The sequence below is a fragment of the Halichondria panicea genome, chromosome 13 (assembly GCF_963675165.1).
Source record: "Halichondria panicea chromosome 13, odHalPani1.1, whole genome shotgun sequence".
Lineage (NCBI taxonomy): Eukaryota > Metazoa > Porifera > Demospongiae > Suberitida > Halichondriidae > Halichondria > Halichondria panicea.
In genome coordinates, this window is record NC_087389.1 from 1,951,379 (window position 1) to 1,972,736 (window position 21,358).

Below are 21,358 nucleotides of genomic sequence, written 5' to 3' on the forward strand. Positions count from 1 at the left end.
CGATATATTCTAGGGCTATTATATCGCCCTTGTGATCAGCATGCATAATTATTTTCATGGATGCACTTGTGCATAATAATTGTCTCAACAGTGATGCAATGAGTAATAATCCAACAATCAGTGAAACACCAGAATGAACACAAACATTAGTAAATACGACAGTTTATAGCACAAGTGAGCTATATAGCCTAAGTTGTCTTTTTAAGACGATCCAGTTTCCTACGCATTTCTTCTAAATAGAGAGAGCGGTCTACTTTGGGTTTGGATGATGGACTCGCATCTTTCTCGTGGTCAACATCAGGAGGGGGTACCTGCATGGGATAGCGACATCAAAAAAAAAAAAAGCACACTTGATGTGTCTCATAGCCCCAGGGGTCATGCATGCTTCCACCACAAGTACCAATTTAAAAATACTTAGGTGCACAGGTAGATTTGTCTACGATTTCACCGTTTAGCTCAATTAAATTCTGCTCAAGTTGTGAAATCAATTACTCGAAAGTAGTTTTAAAATTATGTGTGAGTACACCTTTTTGCGATTTTACTCTAATTCGCAGAAGTAGCAGATAGCAAACCAGCGAAATATGTTATTTTAAGCATAGATTGAATAGGGAGAGAGATTGGAAACGGAAGTAGCGTCACGTGACATTTTACATTGAATTTGCAGCATGGCATCGGAGAGTCTTTGATGTCAATCCGTGTTACGGTTGCTCAACACGCGGGAAACAATGTTTCATGAATTATTATCACTACAAGATATTCAGAGCCCCCCTAAAACGTCATTCTCATGCCCCCTAATGGTGAGCATCAAGATTTTTGACTTTTGTGAAGAGCTAGAGGTACAAAACACGCTATGAGATCTTGATGTATACCTAGTATAGCTAAGACTGTGCAACTCATCGATGCATGTACTGTGTGCCATATGGTCTCAAGTGTCGGTTGGAAGTGCAAGTTTTAGTACAAATGTAGTATAATCTCAGAGGAGGAATGCCAGTGTCAAAAGGTCACTAATTAAAACACCAATTGGCCCTATGTTTTACATGTAAAACTGAGTTTACCCTCGCGCCCCTGAGTTTATACACCATCAATAGCTTGATCCTCTTTATAATCACAACAGAAATCGGTTGAGCTATCGCGCCCCAGAGGAATCAGCTTGAGAGAGGAGATCCAGGATTTAATTGCAACCTTTGACCTTTTTATTGCATTCTTCAAAACCACAAGATATGGAAATCAAGGTATGGAAATTAGCCTTCCGTGGCTAGGGTATAAATTTTGATGTACTGGTTTACTGGTTTGCTGCACTGGATAGATCAGGTATAGTAAGCTTTCCAAGCAGGCAAATAAAGAACAGAAGCGCTAAGCTGCTATATGCAGCAAAGGTCAAGAACCCAGAACAAGAATGTTTAATCCTTCATTAAACGTGACCCTATTGACCCTGGCATTCCTCCACTAGTATAATCTAGCAGACAAGTCAAGGTACTAGATTTTACCAACGTTAGATACACATGCAGCCTCAATTAAACCCCGGCGTAACGCGGATATAATGTTGAGGTAACTTCCGTTTCCAATCCCTCTCCCTATTCAATCTATGCTATTATGAACGTGAAGGCAGTCTAGCCTATGAATGAAATGGTATCGAGTACATGTACATGTATTGACCTTTAATTATCATAGGCTACATATTATTGTGCGTACTGTGACGGTGTGTTTGGTGTCAGGAGTGGGGACTGTCTTGATCTCTCTCTGTGTTGGTTTCTCCTGCTAAGGAAGGGGAGGGAAATGACACAGCTTCAGCTATAATTAGCTAAACTCACCAGTGAGATCTCCATCAGCTGACTCGCTCTCGACTGGACCTGCTGCAGACGCTTGTAGTGTTTAGCATATATACCTATAGTAGGAAAATTAAACAGTAAACATTAGGGCAACCAAATACCACTCACTTTCACTTGAGGATGTTTCATTAGGGTCTGACTTCATGTGATCAGACACTGTATATTTATAGGTTATATCCAAGTGAACACCTCTACACTGCATTAACTACCTTTTACTCCCTCATTCATTTCACTGTCAATTTCTCGCAGGCCTCTTTCAATAAAGGAGCGATAAAATGTTGAAACATTAATTTTCTTGAAAAATTTTTCGAGATCAAATTCTTTGTTCTTTTGTTTGAGGCTATACAATTCAATAAGTCCCTGCAGAGAAACGAAATAGCACATTAAATACGGTAGGTTCACTGCTTCACATAATACATACAGTACGGCAAGTAAATTTCGCGAATGAAGCAAATGAAGAATAATTGACCACTTGCATAGATTGAGGACTGGGCAACTCCTAGAACATTGGATATGGGAAATTATAACTTTAGTAAGCGTCACCAGATTCACCAAAATGATCGTCAAATTTATTTCCTTGCCAAAAAATAATGCATTATAGCACTTGCTATATAAATTTGTACAGCACGATAATTACAGCTACATGTACAGGGTTACAACTACATTGTACAGCTGAGGAAAAACAATAGAGGTGTGCACTATATACATTATTGTACATGTAAATGTATAGGAGAGGGATGTTAGTGCAAAAAATTCCAGATTATACGTACATCTGGATCATGTACCTGTTTTTTGGTGGCAGGGTTTCCAATTTTCTTAAGTATTTCACTAAACGTAGCGACCAGGTCAGCTGGCATGAGAGGTATGTCCATGGTGTCCTCCGGATTACTCTGGGCAGTGGGCACTCCATTACTTGAGGCGCTTGTAGCCTTTTTCCTGAGGGTCTTCTGAATGTACTGGGTCACCTGGGAGTGCTTACTGTCTCGGATCAGAGCCAAGTGGTTGAGTAGCTGTAGAGTCATCGAACAGAGAACATGATTGTGAAGTACATGTACGTACCAACTAAAATAAGCGACGTCACAACAACTCAATGGATACGACAACATTTCAGTCACAATTTACGTTTCTATCATTTATAATACATGCATAACCCTGTGTGTATATGGTTCCAGCTAGAGTACACGTACAATACACATGCATGTAGGTTCCGCCCACTGACCTCTTCTCCAACAGAGTTGATGAGATGGAATAGGATGGTCTTGACTGTCCGAATGGGCACGTCCATCTGTGGGGTTGGGGGCTCGTGCTTAGAGTAGACTTCGAAACACTGGTGGATCTCAGATAGGAGGCGGTCCAGGTTGACTGTGGACACAAACTGAGGGAGCAGCTTGGTCAGCTTCCAAATACACTGCGAGTAAGGGAGAGCAATCATAAATCACAGTCCTGTACAAAGTGAAATGGGTCATCACAATGAGTGATTCCGACACAAACAATACATACACATTGTAAGAAGCATAAATAAACACAACTGGTCTCGTAACTGCATACACATTGTACTGTACCACACTCACACAAACACACACCAAGGCAACAAACGTCACCTTCATGATGAGGTCTGTTTGCTTGCTCTGAGCAGCCCCTGAGTGCATATTCTTGGCCAACAGTTGCAGCAGGGACCCGTACACAGACGTCTTGTCACAGTTCTCACAGAGTCGCAGCATGAGGTAGTTGAACACCCTGAGTAGTTGAGCGGCATCGTCGAGTTTGAGCAGTCTCTCGTCAGTGAGGTAGGCCACCACGTCTCTCTCCAGTTCCACGAGTGTGTCCTGGCTGACCAAGATAGCCAAACTTGGCTCCTCAAGCACTTTTACTATGCACGAGGTCAGCATCTTAGCATCATCCATCACCTAGGGGGGAGGGGGGCATAGAGACAAGCCAATCACGCCCATTTGCTGTTAGTTACTATCGTTACTGTGCATTATACACATTGTACAGTACAGTATAGTACAGCACAGCACAGCACATGTATATGTACAGCATTGCACCTTCCCATGTAAGAGTCAAAAACACTTCAGAACTCTTAGTGCTACAAGTTGGCCGTTGTGAATGTACGTGTAAGAGGAAATCAATAGTACATGTAACTACCCTGAGATCACTAGGCACTGTACATGTACATCTGTTTAATAGTCACCATGCACTAACAACGTTCACAAATTAATGACAAACTGTGTTAGGGTTACTGCACCTCTTTCTGAGAGTCACTATCACTGGCGTTGGTGAGTGGTGACGAGAAGTTTACTCTCATCTGTAGGAGGAGTGCCCTGAGCAGCTGGTCCACATGAGGGGTTATGGCAGGCCGTTGGGATGGACTCACTATCACTGCCTCAATCTAAGGGGGGAGGAGGGAGCAAAAAACATAGGGGAGCAAAAAACGCTTTCATAATACTACAATAAGAAGTAGAGACAAAAACACACTGATTCTTACATGTCCAGACATTTACCGTGCCTTGGTGCAATATGCCCATCCCCTCTCAAAGCCTAACAGCCCTTAAGCCTAACAGAAAATGGTGGGCGTATTTTTGCGAGAGCACGGTACTCTTTTTGATGCATAATACACTACGTATACATGAATACATATAGTTTTGTATGAATTGTACCTGCTTGATACCCTTGCTGCAGGTGGATGAGTCGTTGCTTGTAATCTGAGAGATGATGAAGCTGATGGCCTCCGAAGTCCTGGCCTGTCTGGTGGGGGTGAGTGTCAGCAGTGTGTTCGGCATGTTCCTGTCGACATATAAAAACAGCAAGGACATTACTCCAATTTGTATACAACAAAATTATAGCCGGAATGTTTTAGGAAAATTGACTGAACAGTGCTAAGGGAAATCCACTCACACACTATCTACAGTAAGCTCTCGCTATTCCAGCTCTCTGAAGTACGGCTACTTAAATATCCCAGCCATTTGGTTTGGCACGGATTGCTAGCTAGATTTTTACCAAAAACTCACCCTGAAATGCGGCCACTCGCTATTCTGTAGACTGGCCAGTATTGGCTGGCCACAAACTAGGTTTTCATTATACGTTTATTACAGCCGGATATGACGTTTTGGGTGTATAAAATTGGATTATACTTAAATGGAGAGCAGAATGATTCATTATCCTTCATTATCCTCGAGACAGAACCGCAAAATTAGTCATAATTAATTTTATATGTACTGTATAGTACTCACCTAGAGCGTAATTGAGGTATCTTTGGTAATGGTGCTTGCATTATATCCAGTTCTTCTTTCCTGAGTGGTTTAAAAACAGTCGGTTCCGGCATTGGAGGCAGGGGCTCAACAGGTACATACTTGAAAGGGCCTGTGACTTTGGGAGCTGGCTCAGTTATAGAGGGGGCCTCCACACTCGGCGGGGTGTTCTCCTTAGAAGAGACAACAGGTTCTGACATCGAGGCAGTGGGCTCTCGGCTGGGGACATTTCTATAAGGGGAGAATACATAATATGCCACAGTCAAACAGTGAAACTAGAGCACTGACTTGCAATTCCTCAGCGTTAATTTGGGGTTTAGTGTAGTGTACAACCTTGAGTCAAAGCCACGTGAGTATTTAAGCCAACGTGCAGGTTCAAGCTTCTTAGCTTTTGCTCGTTTTTATTCGACAACAAAGCTTTAACTACCGCGTGTTGTGTTGTGTTGAGGCTATCCATGGTATAAACACAGCATTACCGCATCTAGGTGAGCAGACTCAGAACACACAGAACAACAAACAGAACGACCAACCTATCATACAGGTGACCCTATCACCAGGTAGCTACATGTACTAACAGTGGCTTTAACTACTGCGTGTTGTGTTGTGTTGAGGCTATCTATGGTATAAACACAGCATTACCGCATCTAGGTGAGCAGACTCAGAACACACAGAATAACAAACAGACCGACCAACCAATCATGCAGGTGACCCTATCACCAGGTAGCTACATGTACTAACAGTGTTTAGAAACACTCACTTGACTTTAAACTTTGACTGCTTTGGCTGAGCAGTGTCATCACTGTGTGGAGGAGGGGCCTTGACTGCACCAGATGATTGAGAGGAAGAGGGTGCCTTGACTCCAGACCTCTTAATTCGCTCCTCCAGCAAGCTTGCATCCTTTTCAGACAACTAGAGGGAGTCGTCAAAGACTTCAAGATAAATACAACACCAGAAACAAGTGACTGGATATACATGTATACAGAACCACTGTAGGATATCTATTATATATATATAATAGATATACATGTAGCATGAAATCGAGTTTTGTATGAATGTACCACCCCCCCCCCCCCCGAGGGCGAGCTGCCTGGGATGTGTTTTACACCATGACAACCCTTACCAAATATGCCTCCGAGGCTACACGTATGTGACCATGTAATAAACTAGGAGAATGTACAACATTGTGGGGGCCGAGCGTGCGCGAATTGTGTATGATTCCAACTCATTATGCCAAAAAAACTGGGCGCACAGCTATAAAACAACAAATAACCGAGTAGTCTGATGCACAGGATTAGATACGACTGTGGTGTACACATGAAGGTGAAACATATCTATGAGTGAAAGTTCAGCATGAAAGAGCTGGCTGTACAAACTAACATTAGGAGCAAGGAGATATTATTATCCCTTTTTGCTGGACTCAAATTACAAGGCTATAGTATACTGTGAGTAAGTAACTTTAGCTACCTGTTGTAAGCGTACCTGATCTGCCGTAGTGTCTCTGTGTTGTCCTATTGATCTACATGTATATGTTTATTATCAAGACCATGCTGTGACCTATCCTACATGTTTGTATCAAGTAAGCCTCCTGTAGGCGTGCCTATGTGACCTCAGGCTGAGAAGGTCCCCATCTGAGCTATTGTGACCCGCTGCAGGCGTGCCTGTCGCCTCAAGAGTCTCTGCATGTGTGTTGTTGTCTGAGCTACACGTAGCTAGCTATAGTTGTGCTCATGCGCAGCAATTCACGTAAAAGTTGGTAAAGGATCATGATTCTCAAAACCAAGTTATCGTGCCGGTCCATGACATACATACATAACAGACAGAATTGCAACGTTGAAGACTAGGTACGGACTCGCTTCGCTCCCCCCAATAAAAACATGGAAGGGACTATTTGTTACCTTGACAGCAACATGATGTGTAACATTAAGAACTATATCGAAAAGTTTTCATTTGTTGCTGAAGCAGACTTGCAAATGAACGTGTACATGTACATAATTACGCAAGCACATATTCATAATTACACTGTACAGTGTCTTTGGCATTGTTATGTACATGTATACATCAGCCCAAGAGTTCATTAGGAATCCTAATGAACTTTTGATCAGCCCCATTTACCTGTGATGTGAACTTGTACACTCCTTCTCCCATATTGCCATACACAACCACTATGGCGTTGAGGGCTGCCATTCGTACTGTGTTGTCCCTGTCAGTGATCTGATGGGCGATAATTGGAACAGTCTTCTGTGGCTGAGCCCCACACACGGTCATCCCGTTGTACTGGATCAGTGTCCCCAGCTCCTCCAGGCACTCTGTAAGAAGTGTAAGAAGTGAAAATCTTATAGTCAATACAGAACCCAAAAATGTACAAGGAATTCGACCATGGATGATATGGCTTAATAATTAAATAACCTATCAAATGTATGTTTTTAGACTGATCAATGATATTAAATCGAATAGCCATGTGAAATGAGAGCCTGGCATAAATAAACATAAGCAGTACATGTACATATGTATAGTACTGTCGAATTTTTAATGACAACACCAAATCAAATGGCAAAACTGTGTAATGAAACGTACAATAAATACATGCACACCTTTCAATCTACCAGTGCCACAATAGCTCTAGTACCTGTTCTTTGTCTTGCATTCTTTGACTTGAGACCATCGAGGAGGAAAGTAAAGAGTTTGGCTGGGGGGTAGAAGCTGCAGATGTCCCTGAACAGAGCGCGGACGCCCTTACGCACTGGGTCCTTGCTGTCCCCAACCTGGAGTGAGAAGGAGGGGGATTATCGGATCCTAAGTGTAAAAGACACTGTGGATTTAATAGAATAAACTTTCAGTGTTTAAATTACGTATAATAGCAGCATACAGTGTTAAGTATGGGCTCAGTTTAATTGCACCAACTCTGCACAGGTTAACTTTAGTATGGAGTTTTGATTTACATTGTTTTGCTAAACAATCATTGAATGAACATTGTTTGACATTCAGTACAAGCACAAAATGACACCCTAAAAAGAAAATAATTGAATGTACATAATTTATAGATGGTTGGTTACTGATCATTACAATGTCTTGAGAGCTTCAACTCTTGATATTCTAAAACACAAGCAGTCATTCAATAAGTACTGTCTCTTCTTGACGCCATTATAGCCAAGTTCTTGGTGACCAATGAATTTCTGCTGCCCCCATCCTTTAGGCCCGTGCTCTGAGTCGTACACTCTGGCTGCGTAAACTGACGGTGTGAACAGAGTGAATCGAATGGTCCCTGTTGCGTGATGACGATCGCCGAGTTGGTTCAACAGCTGAATGGTTATCTCACCACAGAATGGCCAGGAGAGCGAGTCATCAGAGTCCCCCTGCATCAGACAAGCATACACAGACACAAAACCGCCATCAACTTTACACTCAACAACTAAGCAGAGTTTGTATCCGTCACGACTAGATCGAAATGGGGGGCTGATCCAATTGGTTCCATTTTCACGGTGCTTTTCGAAATTGTTTAGTTTGAAGACGATCGGAAACAAGCCCATGTGTGCTTGTATGGAGTAGCACTGTGTTGAGAGGCTAGATTGAACAGAATCGAGACTAGAGTTGAGACTGTCGACATTGGACTGACAAAAATCACTGTGTTGTTTCAGCTTCTCTTCTTGGATTTTAGGCTGGTCCTGTAGTTTGGTGATGGATTGCTTTATCTGAACAAACATTGTCTGCATATCAGACCGCATTTCAGCTAATGTGTGTTTCAACATGGAATTTTCATTTCTTAGTTGTTCAATTTCAGCTTCGTTATTCGATATCTTGGAATTCACCTCGTCAGAAAACACCGCAAAATCGTCATCTTTGGCGGACAAGTCTTCAATCAGTTTCTGATTGAGTGAGCTGAGAAGTGTCATGTGTTCGATGTACATTTTGGACGTGTGAGTAGGCATATCTTGTCTAGGCAACCTGACAGTACAACCAGTATATTGGAATTCACAATCTATCACCTTGAGTGGGCATTCATTTTCGAGATGATTCTCCATGTTCTGACGTTCTATAGCATACACAGTGCATTTGTTTGGGCATCTTAGAGGGTAGAATTTGCATAAAGGCCAGTGCCTATGCACCACATCAGCATGGATAGAGTTATAGTCACGACAATAGTCACAACAAAACGGTCTCTGAGGACATTTCTCATTCTGATGATTCGACACGAAGTTACGAAGAAAACGACCTCCACAACCGTGCTTACATTCAACTTCGACATAGCTACAGCCTGAAAGTTGTGTATATGAGTCGTACGTTTCATTCAAATGTGTGTTGAAGCTGCCCAGGTCCCCAGTCCATAAACAACCAACGCTCTTCTTGGAACACTCGACTTTGAGTTCATTCATCGATCTTTGCAGACCTTTGTTGGGCAGGACGCCATACTCCTGTTCACCACACAGCGGACAGGGCATGGCTTTGGCTTTGATTTGCTCGATACAAACTTTACAGAAGTTATGTCCACAACAGCCAATAAGATAAGGCTCTTTAAGTATGAGTAAACAGATGGAGCACTCTGTTTGGATGAGGGTAGGAGCAGGAACAACAAATTCACACTCAAAGCCACTTTGTCTCCTGGATCTAGAAGGGGATCGGATGGAATCATAGCGAGACTGCTGCTGTGGGGTGACTGGATCCTCCTCACAAGCACTTTGACAAGTTCTGTTAATCTCAGAAAGTTCCATGTTTTGACTAAAACACAGTACAAGCTTAAGCTAAAGTAAATCTAAGTATACAATGTATGTAGGAGTGCTTGATGTGAGCCACACCTTGCAAACTGCTCACACAGCATTGGTTAAGTTTAGGGAAGACCCCATGTTGCTAAATATAGAATTGACCAACAGCTAAGGAATGCAGTGAATTTGTTTATGCAGAGGTAAGAAATGTGCAGCAGATAAAATATGTCCCCAATCATGAATCAAACAAAAAAACATTAGACATGTACTAGGTCGTTTTTTCTCATTGTATGATGTACATGTACAATAGTGCTGGAATTTGTACAGTGAAGCAGTGCTATTAAAATAGCGTGTCACATCTGGACTAGTAATGCACGGTGTGAAGGAAGGGAGTATAGCATTCATGCACTGGCAAGGTGAATAGTACTCGGTTTCGTTTCATGCAATTAGAGGCCTTGCTAACGTAACGCTTATAATAGGTCGAAAAATATAGTACCAGTTTACTGCTACATGTATATGCACATAACGCACTACAAACTTATACAGCTGTATACAGGCCAGATCCCAAAAACACCCACTAAATAATCACCTTATTAACAAGATAGGGTAAGAATGCATTGGCCTCATAATCAGACATCCGGTACTCATCCACAGTCAGCAGCATCTTGAATAGGGCACTGAGAAACTCGAGACACTTCATATTCACGGTGGTGTTGGTGTCAAAGAACCTGAGCGTGATCCAGCGCAGCAAGAGGTCACTGCAGCCGGTCGCAGCCTCTTTGTGAGGAGCAGCACCAGACACACACTGGAGGGGGTAGGGTGAGAGAAGGGGTTAGTGAGAGCACTAAAGGTTTAAACATGCACATGGCTTTGCATGTAAGAAAGGCCTACTTAGTGTCAGTACATGACAGACATTAAAAAAGTTTGCACATATACATGACATAGCTTGGATTTGTATCGTATGACAAGCACAGTCAGAGTGTACAGTCATAAAATACCTTAGTGAGAGTAGCCAGTGCTGCTAGATGTTTTTTGAAGTCATCATGGAAGAGGCTGGCGTGCAGATCAGTACTGACACATGGTGCGAGTTGCTCCTTGAGTTGGTCTATATGCTCTGTCCGTGGTGCCTGAAAGTTCCACTTGAGAGTCTTCATTCTCTCCTCATCTTTTGTTCGACTCTCTTTTCCATTTGGTACGAAAACTAGAGGTGATCCAGTGCTTGGCTCAGGAGCATTCTTCTTAGAACTGCTTACTTTCTGACCAGCAGAAGCCTTTGACCCTGCCTTGCCCCTGGGTTTTCCAGAGGCTGTTTTCTTGGTAGCTTTCTCTGTAGACTTCTCAGGTGCTTTCTCGGCTTTGGGAGGCTTCTTGGGTTCAGCTGCTGGGGCTGGAGTACCTTTAGGCTTTGAGGGGGCAGCGGAGCGGTGCTTCTCTATGATCCCAATCACCGTCGCTTTGGAAGAGCCCTGAAATGGAATATGAAGCGGAATAGTAAAAGAATTACTATTATTTTTGTAACAATCTCGATCTGTATGCAAAATGATCCTCGCTTTCACTGGAATGTGTCCACGTTGAAAAACACTGACATACACACACAATGTACAAGTACACGTATACACACACGTACCTTTAACTTTGTAGCTTCCTTAGCCATTACTTCATATCCAATTTTAGAGATCAAGACAGGTACAGTGGCGTTTGCTTTCTTCCTCACTTCCCCGCTACGGTCTTCTAGACATGAGTAGAGTGGAGGGATGATGAGATTCACCTCAGCGGGAAGTTTGTGGCATTCTGGTAGCTTCTCTTGGAGCCAGCCAAGAAGCTACATGTATATACAGGTAAAAAGTCAAAACTTGAAATGTTTATGTGTTACAGCAAATGCAACATTTTGCTGGCTTGAGATTATTGTTAGGCCCACATGTCCTCATTCTAGGTTCTGTACGCTATTTTATATTTTAAGTATCTAAACCACACATGGACATTTTGGTGTTAGTATGCACCTCAGTTCTAAGGTTGGGGCTCTCTGTGGAGAGTGCATTAGCGATGAGCTCCTGCTCTATCATGGGGTTCATGGTGAGCACATCGTGCCAGGCATTCAGGGTCTCCAAACTGGCTGAACGAACTCCAGGCTGTGCAGGGGACAAGGAAACTATCATCCAAATAATACTAAGTACAAAAAATGCAAATCGGTTAACCTATAAACTCTTTTACATACATTGTACATGTAAATACACCCATTGATAGTTTTGTTTGTATTTTATGCAAGTTCAAATTGGCCTATTATAACACAGATACATGTACACTGTACATGCTCTTAAAGTTCTAGACTCTAGACGAATTTATACGTAGCAGTAACTTCAACCCTTCTAGACTTACGTTTGAGTCTCCCAGACAATTCAGCACTCCAGGTATAAAAGTTTTCAAATATTTTGAGCACCCGGATCCCATTGCAGTGGACAAGTTCTTGATGATATCTAAAGTGGTGATGATGAGCTTCTTGTTGGAGTCAGACAGCCGTCCCTTCAGGGCACCGGGCAGGTCACCTAGTGACGGTTTCACAAACTTGGCCGTCTTTAGTATCTCCTGCACCTTCTGCAAAGACTCGTTTCTTATTTTCCAGTTCTTATCGGCCATTTCTTTGATGAGTTCAGGCTTGATTTGAGAGCTGATGTCGACCTTGTCCATCATGTCAGCGAGGGACACTGATTTAGGGGGAGGTCCGTCATCGTCACCAAGGGGATCCCCTTCTTCCTCACTCTCCCCGTCATCCTCCCCGGGGATGTTGGGACCTCTCGTCGGCACAGGGGCAGACTCAGCAGACACCTAATGTAATAGTATGAAAGGAAATGCGTTATTACAAACAAAAGAAATACACGATAATGAATTCAAGCTCATAGGAGAAACGACTAACATCAATAAACATCAATGTACAAGTTTTTTGAGTACTTTTACTGCACACTGTTACCTTGGCGATGGCATCATCAATCTGTTGCTTGAGGGCTGGTTTCTCCTCCTCAAAGAACACTGTCACTTGAGCCCCCAGATACAAGTGCATGACCCCCACCACGTTAATGGCAGCAGTTCTGACGGCAGGGTTGGAGGCGCCAAACGCTTTCTTGACAAAGTCAATGTGAGGCTTGGCTTTGATCCTGTACGTTATTATTGTATGTACATGTACAGGTACAGGGTGCATCACACATGTAAACAGACACGAAGAAACAAGAGAGTACATGCACATGTACATGTATCATGTAGACTACACATGCACATACACTGTACGACCACAAGCACCAGACTTCAAGTCTTGCCCATAATTGTTGTGTGTAACAGTGTACTCACATGAATCCGAATGCTTTGATAGCTTGTCCCAACCAGTCAAGACTCTCCGACTGAACTTTAGGACTCTTCTGCTCAAACGCAGCTTTCATTACCTGCACACAGGTACAGGTTACAGCATATTTTACATGTACAGTATGCTGCCACAAAATATTCCTGTAGTGTCATGCTTACAACTCACCAGCATGGTGATATAGTTGAGAGTCATTCTCTCCGACAGAATCATCAAAGTTTCTCCTGATCTCGCTTTGACCTGCACAAATTACTATCATGTCATTCGAACATTGCTTTCTCTGTACCTTCATGTCAGCAAACTTGTCCACCAGAGCAGACAGCACACATGTTGTGGACTTCTTACCAAATACTTTAGCTTTCTCCACCAAAGTGGCCACAACGGCAAACTTGGCATTCATTACTTGGAAGTTACTGTCCTTCCATCCTGGTTTCCGTGCCAGTACTTTACAGAATAACAGGGACTGCATTTCACTGGGGGAAAGTCCCTCCACAAACTGCAATGAAACAGTTCGTGTAAGCCTTTCATACATGTACTGTAGTCTGTACCATACAGAAAACGTATATAATCGTCCACGCAACACTACGGGTAATATTTCAGGGCTACCAAGTAGATTGGGTGGCTTCATTTTCCAAGGAATTTATGGTGGTTAATGTAAACGTAATGTACTGTAAGTTGCTTACTTTTTTGAATTCCTCGCATGCTTCCAGTCTTTCCTTCCACTTTGGGTCCGCCAGTCTGTCTAGCATGCCGGAGGGGAGCACCGCATTGGCCTTCTCCTCTACTTCTTCAGTCTGCATAATGGTACACCAGTGGGGTTAGTAACATGACTATTGTATAGATACAGTGTATCAATACATGTCACACGTACATGTACGTCATGTACATGCATGTACAATGTGGGGCCGAAATGATTTGCATGATTTGTTCACAAAAGAAAGCCTAAGTAATTGAAACTGGTACATGTACATGTATATGCCACATACTGTAGTTACAATATCACTCACTGCAATCGCTGGTTCTGGTTGATCCGGTGGCTCTCCTATGCCAGCAGTAGCTCCACTCTTTGCTTTGCCTTTGCTGCCTCCCTTAGCCTTCCCACCACTGGCTGCAGGTTTCTTTGTAGTAGAGCCCTGTGCTGGTTTGGACTCCGGTGCTGCAGCGGTGGCACCTTCAACTTTCTTCTTGGGAGGCTAGGAGGTGAAAGGCAGCCGTACTAACAGTATATACAATGTAGTAGGTATTGTATTGTGTACATTCATCGGCTACTGTACATGTACATACTAGAGTTAGAGTTTTAGTGTACGACTAACTATGCAATGGAAGATACTAACACACACATACACATACGTATAATCGTAAACAATAGCCCCACAACAAAAACACACCTTCTTTTGACTTGCTGCAGCAGGCTTCTTCTTCTTGACTGGCTCGGCAGACTCCTCAGCTAGCTCGAGTTTCTTAGCTTCTGGCTTCTTTCCTTTGGGGGGCTCCTTTCCCCCACCAGCAGCTGCCTGGCCCTTCATTGGACTGGGGATAATCCCTGTCTGGATCTTGAGAGACACACTCTCGCGGTGCTCCTGAATCTACACAAAGCAAATAAACATTGAGGGAACAGTACACTGGAAAATGCATGCAACATACTATGTATACATGTACATGTAGCAAGATTGGGGTATAACACGTACTTTATCCTCAGGCTGTCAACAAATTGTGTAAAGTGCTCTAGTTCAATTCCAGTGAGCACACAGAATACTAACGCTCATACTGTACCTTGGCCATCTTCCCCTTATCGACTCCCTCTAGGTACTGGTTCATTGGTCTGTCCCCCACCACTCGGAGCATTGTGCCCAGAGCCTCCTGAGCTGCCTCCCTCACTAGGGGGGTAGTATCATCCAATTTCTGGGAGTGTGTGTGAGTGTGGGAGGGGAATCAGTAATTAAATTGATTTACTGTATAGTGCGAACATTTCGAGGCCCTGAATTTTTGCTGTTTTCGAGGGTTAGCAATTCTCCACGAAAATAGCTAATGACGAACGCAATGTACAGTGACACACAGTATAGGGCGAAATGTATTCAACGTAGAGGCAATTCCACGAAACTTGTACCTCGAAAATTTCGTGCTATGCGGTAAACAGCAGCTGGGAGAGTGGATTGCTATATGTACTTATTAGGTGGATCATCCTCTGTTACGAAAGGTACAGTACTTGTACGAAGACTGAGAGAAAGAGTGATCAGCAGCAATACTCCGATATGTACATAACAGCACTACAAGTCAGCAACAGTTACTGACATTATTACATGTATATCCAACCAGGGTTTCATCTAGTGGGGGGGGCGGGGGGGAAGCTTCCCCCTCAGAATGCTCAGCTTCCCCCCCAAAAGAGAGGGGAAAATAGGAGGAGAGAGGGAGAGCGAGAGAGAGAGGGAGAGAGAGGGAGAGAGAGAGGGAGAGGGAGAGAGGAAGAGAGAGAGAGAGAGAGGGAGAGGGAGAGAGGAAGAGAGAGAGAGAGAGAGAGAGAGAGGGAGAGGAAGAGAGAGAGGGGTACTATACCCAACATTATCTAGACACGTACGGTCTTTTGCTACATGTAGCTTTGCTAGAGGATGATTGGTCATCACCTAGTTTTACCACAAATCTATCCATTGGTTTTGTATATAATTAGTACATGTGGTTTCTGTGTGATAGTACTTAGGAAAAGGGCCCTTAAGCTACAAAGTATAAAATTGGGTTTTATTGCTCAATTGGATAGAGCAGAGCTTTGGCTTCAAAATGATACCAGAATTGAATAGTTTGCACTTTCATAGCCGAGATATTTTTGAGTGAATGGTTAGTAGTATTGAAGTGACGTTTTGAGAAATCAACGTTCAAAGGTTAATTTCTACATTCGGTCGTTTGGTGTGTTTCTTCAACATGCACGATTTGTTTAAAGCATCACAGAGGGCCAAAACTTTGCAGGCAGTTAGAAGAAAGGTTAAGCTTTGCATATCACCAAAAAAAGCAGTTTGCCCTAGATATCATGCACTCTCCACTTATTTCAAACCAGCATACCAAGTTACATGGAGTTGCCTGTCAATGCACATTGGCAAGAGTACATCGCTAATAGGCACCAAAAGTAAACAATATAGGGGGTGTGGTGACAGGAAGTGGGCGTGGCCTCACATTTTTCGCACTGGCGCGCGCAGTTCCTTTTTAAACTTCCTCCCCCAATTTAAAATCCTGGATGAAACCCTGCCAACCATGTAGTGTCTGTGTGGTTAGCACAGAAAATAATAAGGTATATGCATGCATGTATATACATTACGTATATACTTTGTACATTGATAAGATGGAGTACCTGAGCGGTGAGAGGAGCCAGTGCTTTGAGAAATGGTTTCGGGACCATGGCAGGAGTACACTGCTGGTAACAGCGACAGAGGAACAGCAGAGTCTCTGATTTAACTGACGGGTTCTTGTTATTCAGGGCTTCAGCTACCTCCTCTTGTATGCTCCCCAGAGACGTCTACAGGGGGGGGGGGGGGCAGAGTGGTACAGTAGGGCAAAGAATAGTGCATAACACACACTTAAATTTAGTGTAGGAACTCGCATGCCTCAATAAAAATGCAGTTACAAAGCAGTACGTCCTGCGATATAATAATGCGTTCTCTCAGGGTTCTCTTGTTCTCTCTGAGAGCTTAGAGAGTTATGGTAATGTTGAGAACGAAAGAAAGCTGAGAACAGGGGAACGCTGAGAACAGGAGAAAACTGAGAATAGGGGACTGCTGAGAACAGGAGAACCCGAAAAACAAGATAACGCAGAGAATTGTGTCAACGTGACCATTGAATCATTCCAAGAATATCACAATAACGCTACTTAAGTATAAAGCATCACTCGAAAGTGAACCTGAGTATATACATGCATGCACATTATACTGTACACACTGTGAGGTAGACTGCATCAGCTGCATCACGGAGGGAGTTGACAACATTCAGCTTCTTCTCCTTAAACTTCTCAAAAATCCCTGACAGAATAGTAGAGACGTAGCTCTGGAAGCCATCTCTAAGGCCCTTGGCTAGACCAGTGACAATGTTGCCAGCCAGAGCCACCACCATCACATTACTGTCTTTGGTAATGACCTACATTCACGTACAGTAGCACAACGTTGAGAGTACAGTAATATTACACATTGTTCAGTCTCAGCTACATGTACATGTACAGTGTAGCTTGCTACACATATATCTGTCTACACAATGTGTACATGTACAAGTACTGACTGTATGACTAACCTTTTTCAGTGCCTTGATAAGTTCCCCATAATCTCCACGCTCTAGTTTGATGGACTGGGCCAGTGGCAGCACTGTCTCAAGCACCTCTTTACGTTCCTTCCACTTGGGATCAGCCTGCAAGCAATGTGGTTACTGTAAAACATTATGTATTTGAGTACTGGAAGCACAATCAAGTTGACCTACAACATTTATAGCCAAGAGATTGTTGCCAGTAGCAACAAAAAACAGGTGAATGCTTGTCCGGCCTCACCAATTTCTCATAGAAGTCTTTTGGCATTTTCCCCAGCATTTCTTCAGGATCAGCCAGGTCATAAGGGTCGAGAGCTGCTTGGGAAAACATTGCAGCACCCTCACTTCCCCCGTCCTCTACGCCATCCTCATCTCCTCCACCAGATGGGGCAGGGGCCTCAATGGGTGTGTCTTGCTCTGATCTGAGCCGACGTGGAGGGATCGGTGGGACTCCTGGTAGCTTACCCCACTCCTCTTCTAGCTCTTTGAGCTGTGGAGAAAAAAGGTGATTATCAACAATTCATACATGACATTGCACATGTACGATAAGTTTATGCACGTTTACAGCTATTGTACAGTGCACACGTATGTATACCCTTACAGAAATGCAATGAGTGTGACACGTGTGTGGCACATATCAGTTGCACGCATATACTCTCATAGCACACACTTCTGACATGTATGCCACACGTGTGCTACACTTCAGAATTTCGCACTCAAGCGTGGTACAAGTGCAGGAGGAGAGTAACATAAAAGCTGTACTAAGAGTGCCCCATGAATGTACTGTGAATGCAGTCTGCACACATGCTGCTCTTATTGTATGCACGCGTACTGCACCTATGTATTGCTTGTGTGTGGCATACGTGTATGGTACGCATGCCACACACATGTCACACGTGTGCATAACGTGTGTGGTGCTTTTGTCTCACACCTATGCTTCCAGATTCAGCACACGTGCTACATACATGTAGCACATGTGCTGCTTGCTTTATGCACATATGATGCCCTTGCCATTGTTACCATGGAAACTCAAGATATCGTCTATCCAATATAAAACTGCAGTATACAGTAGATCACATTAAGGACTTGTGCTATATATATTTGTTCTTTTCCTAGTTCTCCAACCTCTGTTGCATAAGAAGTATATATAGGCGTTTTCTTTTAGCTTTGCTTGCAGCTTGAAAATGTTCTTTTTACCTACATTAGAAAATAATGTGAAAACTACACTTCCTTGTACCAGGAGTGTATAAGGACTTGTGCTTGTACATATACTAATGTACCAGTTTTAACCACTACAGAAATAGAACCAACAGACTACTTAGTATGTAAACAACTCACCAATCTCTAAAACAGTTTTCTCTGGGATTTTCTCCTTTGAACTTGTTGCCTGTAGCATTGCTTGTCACTAGTTGGTAAGACACATTAGCATTCTCTTCAGTCTTCAGCCAACTTTAAAAAAGAGCTATAAGTTCTTATTAACTAGACCAGAATTTGACAAAGATTTGAAGTAAACTTTTGACAGCTGCTAGTAATACAGTGTGTGGAATGAGTGCAGTTGGCATGCGTGCAAGTACACGTGTGTGGCTTGTATGCAGTTCGCTCGCATACCAACTGGATGTGAGTGAAACGAGTGCAGTTGGCATGCGTGCAAGTACACGTGTGTGGCTTGTATGCGGTTCGCTCGCATACCAACTGGATGTGTGTGGAACGAGTGCAGTTGGCATGCGTGCAAGTACATGTGTGTGGCTTGTATGCGGTTCGCTCGCATACCAACTGGATGTGTGTGGAACGAGTGCAGTTGGCATGCGTGCAAGCACACGTGTGTGGCTTGTGTGCAGTTCGCTCGCATACCAACTGGATGTGTGTGGAAGGCGTGCAACAGACACGTGTGCAGGCTACATGCGTGTGGCATATATGTACGATAGCCGTAAAGCTCGGTTCTCATGACACGCTTGTCCTGCACATAAATATCCATTGCACACGTGCAGCACTCATTGTTGCATGTGTGCAGCATACGTGCTGCACTTATACATTTCTGTAAGGGTATATAGCCTCTTTCCCAGGTCGATTCTAAAGAAAAATTGGCCTAGTGACGAGGCTAATATGTGTATACGTGTGTGTTGTACCTGAACAGGTTTCAGATGCTTCTCAAGTGTTGGTTTGATGGCTACTCCGAACCAGCGGAATAGCTCAATGGCCAATGCCTTTGCCTGGACACAAAGAGACATTTATTAAACAGGGTGTACTTTGTCATAATTATATGTATACTGTCTACAGCTAGTGGCCCTGGGTATTAGTCAGCACAATACACGTGACCTACCTCGGCTCTGACGTTCTTGTCACTGTGCTCAAACAGAGCAGGAACTGCTTTCATGAGCATCTTCGCATTGATTACTTTAGCTCCAAACTCCCTGATAGATACAAAGGTTAGTTGCTAAGTATTTTACATGTACATGTACACTGGCTGCTTATAAGCACAAAGTTTAAAGCTGTAAAGACTCCACAACAAAGCACTTGCAGTATAGACTCACTGCAAGGCTCGATTGAAGACTAGGGCCGATGCTGCCACTATCTTGGGCTGCTTGTGTGTAAAGCCCTTCATGATCTCCTCCTAATGGTTGCAGAGATACAATTACAAAAGTAAGGTAGCAAGTACATGTAAGGTTAACCTGAATGTAAACAAACAGCTAGGTTACTGAACATTGATCTAGAAACACACACACACACACGCGCGCGCACACACACAAAAGGAAGTAAATAAAATAGATGACTGCACAGAAAATAAATGCTGTACATGTACAAACAAAATATGTCTTACCTGTACAGTTGCAAACTGTTCGATCTCAATAAACATTAGGGAGATTAGAATCCCCCCCTCCTTGGTCTTGGGACGTCCGTTCAGACACTTGGTGACAATACCAGTCACCACATCCGAGCATACCCTATACAAGATAAACACTCAACAGGTATACACTGCATATAGAGAGGTGAATGTACATGTATGACCTTGCTGGCTATAGGTTGTACAGTCATGCAGTTCAATATGGCTGCCATACCCTACATGTATGGTTAGTGAGAGGACTCTAATAGCTTTAAGGGAAGCTTTAGCAAATACAGAGATGTACACCAACAAACATGCTTTGAAACTGGAAGCGTTACTGTACACCCTCGCACTAAGATCACAGTATTAGTCCTGAATCTCATTAGAGCTACACATACGGGCTTACTTTGAAGCAGCTGCTGCTGACTCCACAAAGGCCAGTGCTGCCTCCACTCCCTTCTCTTGGGCCATTTGGTTGCTGTCGGTAACGAAGCCCTTGATCATTCCAGTGAACTTGGAATACTCCGAGCTGGCCTCATCATCTATCTTACGAAACACCTTCGACGCCTCCTCATACCCCATCAGCCTAGCCCTCCAAACCTACACGAAATAATAAGACTATTTATAAATATCTACAAACATAATTTAATATGGTATGGTTATAATAAGACTATTTATAAATATCTACAAACATAGTTTAATTTGGTATGGTTAGTGAGAGGACTCTAATATAGCTTTAAGGGAAGCTTTAGACAAATACAGAGATGTACACCAACAACACATTGTACTAGATGTGTTTTTCTGGACGGCACTTGATTGGCCCACTAATTCAGGTATCAAGTTGTTGTAAGACACATCAGCCTTTTATTCTTAACAAACTGATACATTATGTGATAAACACCTATTTCACCTTGTGAGCTAACTTCACTTCTAGAGAGAGTTTGGAGTAGTCTTCCGGTTCTTTTTCTGCCATACCTGCAGCATAGATCAGAGGCCTACTTTGAAAAAAGAGCAGCAGGGAACAGTACTGCTAGGGAAGAAAAAAAGAGTTTTTGCTTGGATAGACAGAAAACAAGTAAGTGGGCGTTATTTGGAAAATCCAGTGTTTTTAAATGCTCCGTGCCAAATCAACTCCGAAA

General features: G+C 43.1%; 2 protein-coding genes across 4 annotated transcripts; both read right to left on the bottom strand.

The window, feature by feature from the left end:
- Nucleotides 1-79: 79 nt before the first annotated feature.
- On the bottom strand, nt 80-21,321 carry LOC135345891 (cytoskeleton-associated protein 5-like). 3 transcript variants are annotated; one of them, XM_064543342.1, is made up of 38 exons: nt 21,130-21,321; nt 20,626-20,819; nt 20,217-20,340; nt 19,930-20,009; nt 19,719-19,809; nt 19,525-19,608; nt 17,640-17,888; nt 17,390-17,503; nt 17,045-17,239; nt 16,461-16,625; nt 14,897-15,025; nt 14,512-14,709; nt 14,131-14,316; nt 13,807-13,917; nt 13,410-13,619; nt 13,292-13,363; nt 13,114-13,205; nt 12,740-12,923; nt 12,151-12,597; nt 11,775-11,903; nt 11,402-11,596; nt 10,773-11,240; nt 10,364-10,579; nt 7,704-7,839; nt 7,190-7,383; nt 5,835-5,986; nt 5,180-5,308; nt 5,060-5,119; nt 4,487-4,613; nt 4,075-4,218; nt 3,431-3,736; nt 3,049-3,237; nt 2,615-2,839; nt 2,039-2,189; nt 1,938-1,985; nt 1,812-1,885; nt 1,693-1,758; nt 80-311 (listed from the first exon to the last, which is right to left on the bottom strand). In XM_064543342.1, the coding sequence occupies exons 1-38, from the start codon at nt 21,190-21,192 to the stop codon at nt 189-191; spliced, it is 6,120 nt and encodes a 2,039-aa protein (XP_064399412.1). In that variant the 5' UTR covers nt 21,193-21,321; the 3' UTR covers nt 80-188. The 3 variants fall into 3 exon arrangements, with proteins under 3 accessions (XP_064399412.1, XP_064399411.1, XP_064399410.1); XM_064543341.1 differs by having other exon boundaries at nt 1,693-1,755; nt 5,060-5,308; XM_064543340.1 differs by having other exon boundaries at nt 5,060-5,308.
- Nucleotides 8,018-9,884, bottom strand: LOC135345897 (TNF receptor-associated factor 6-like). The gene has a single exon (XM_064543349.1). The coding sequence runs from the start codon at nt 9,781-9,783 to the stop codon at nt 8,137-8,139; it is 1,647 nt and encodes a 548-aa protein (XP_064399419.1). The 5' UTR covers nt 9,784-9,884; the 3' UTR covers nt 8,018-8,136.
- Nucleotides 21,322-21,358: the final 37 nt, after the last annotated feature.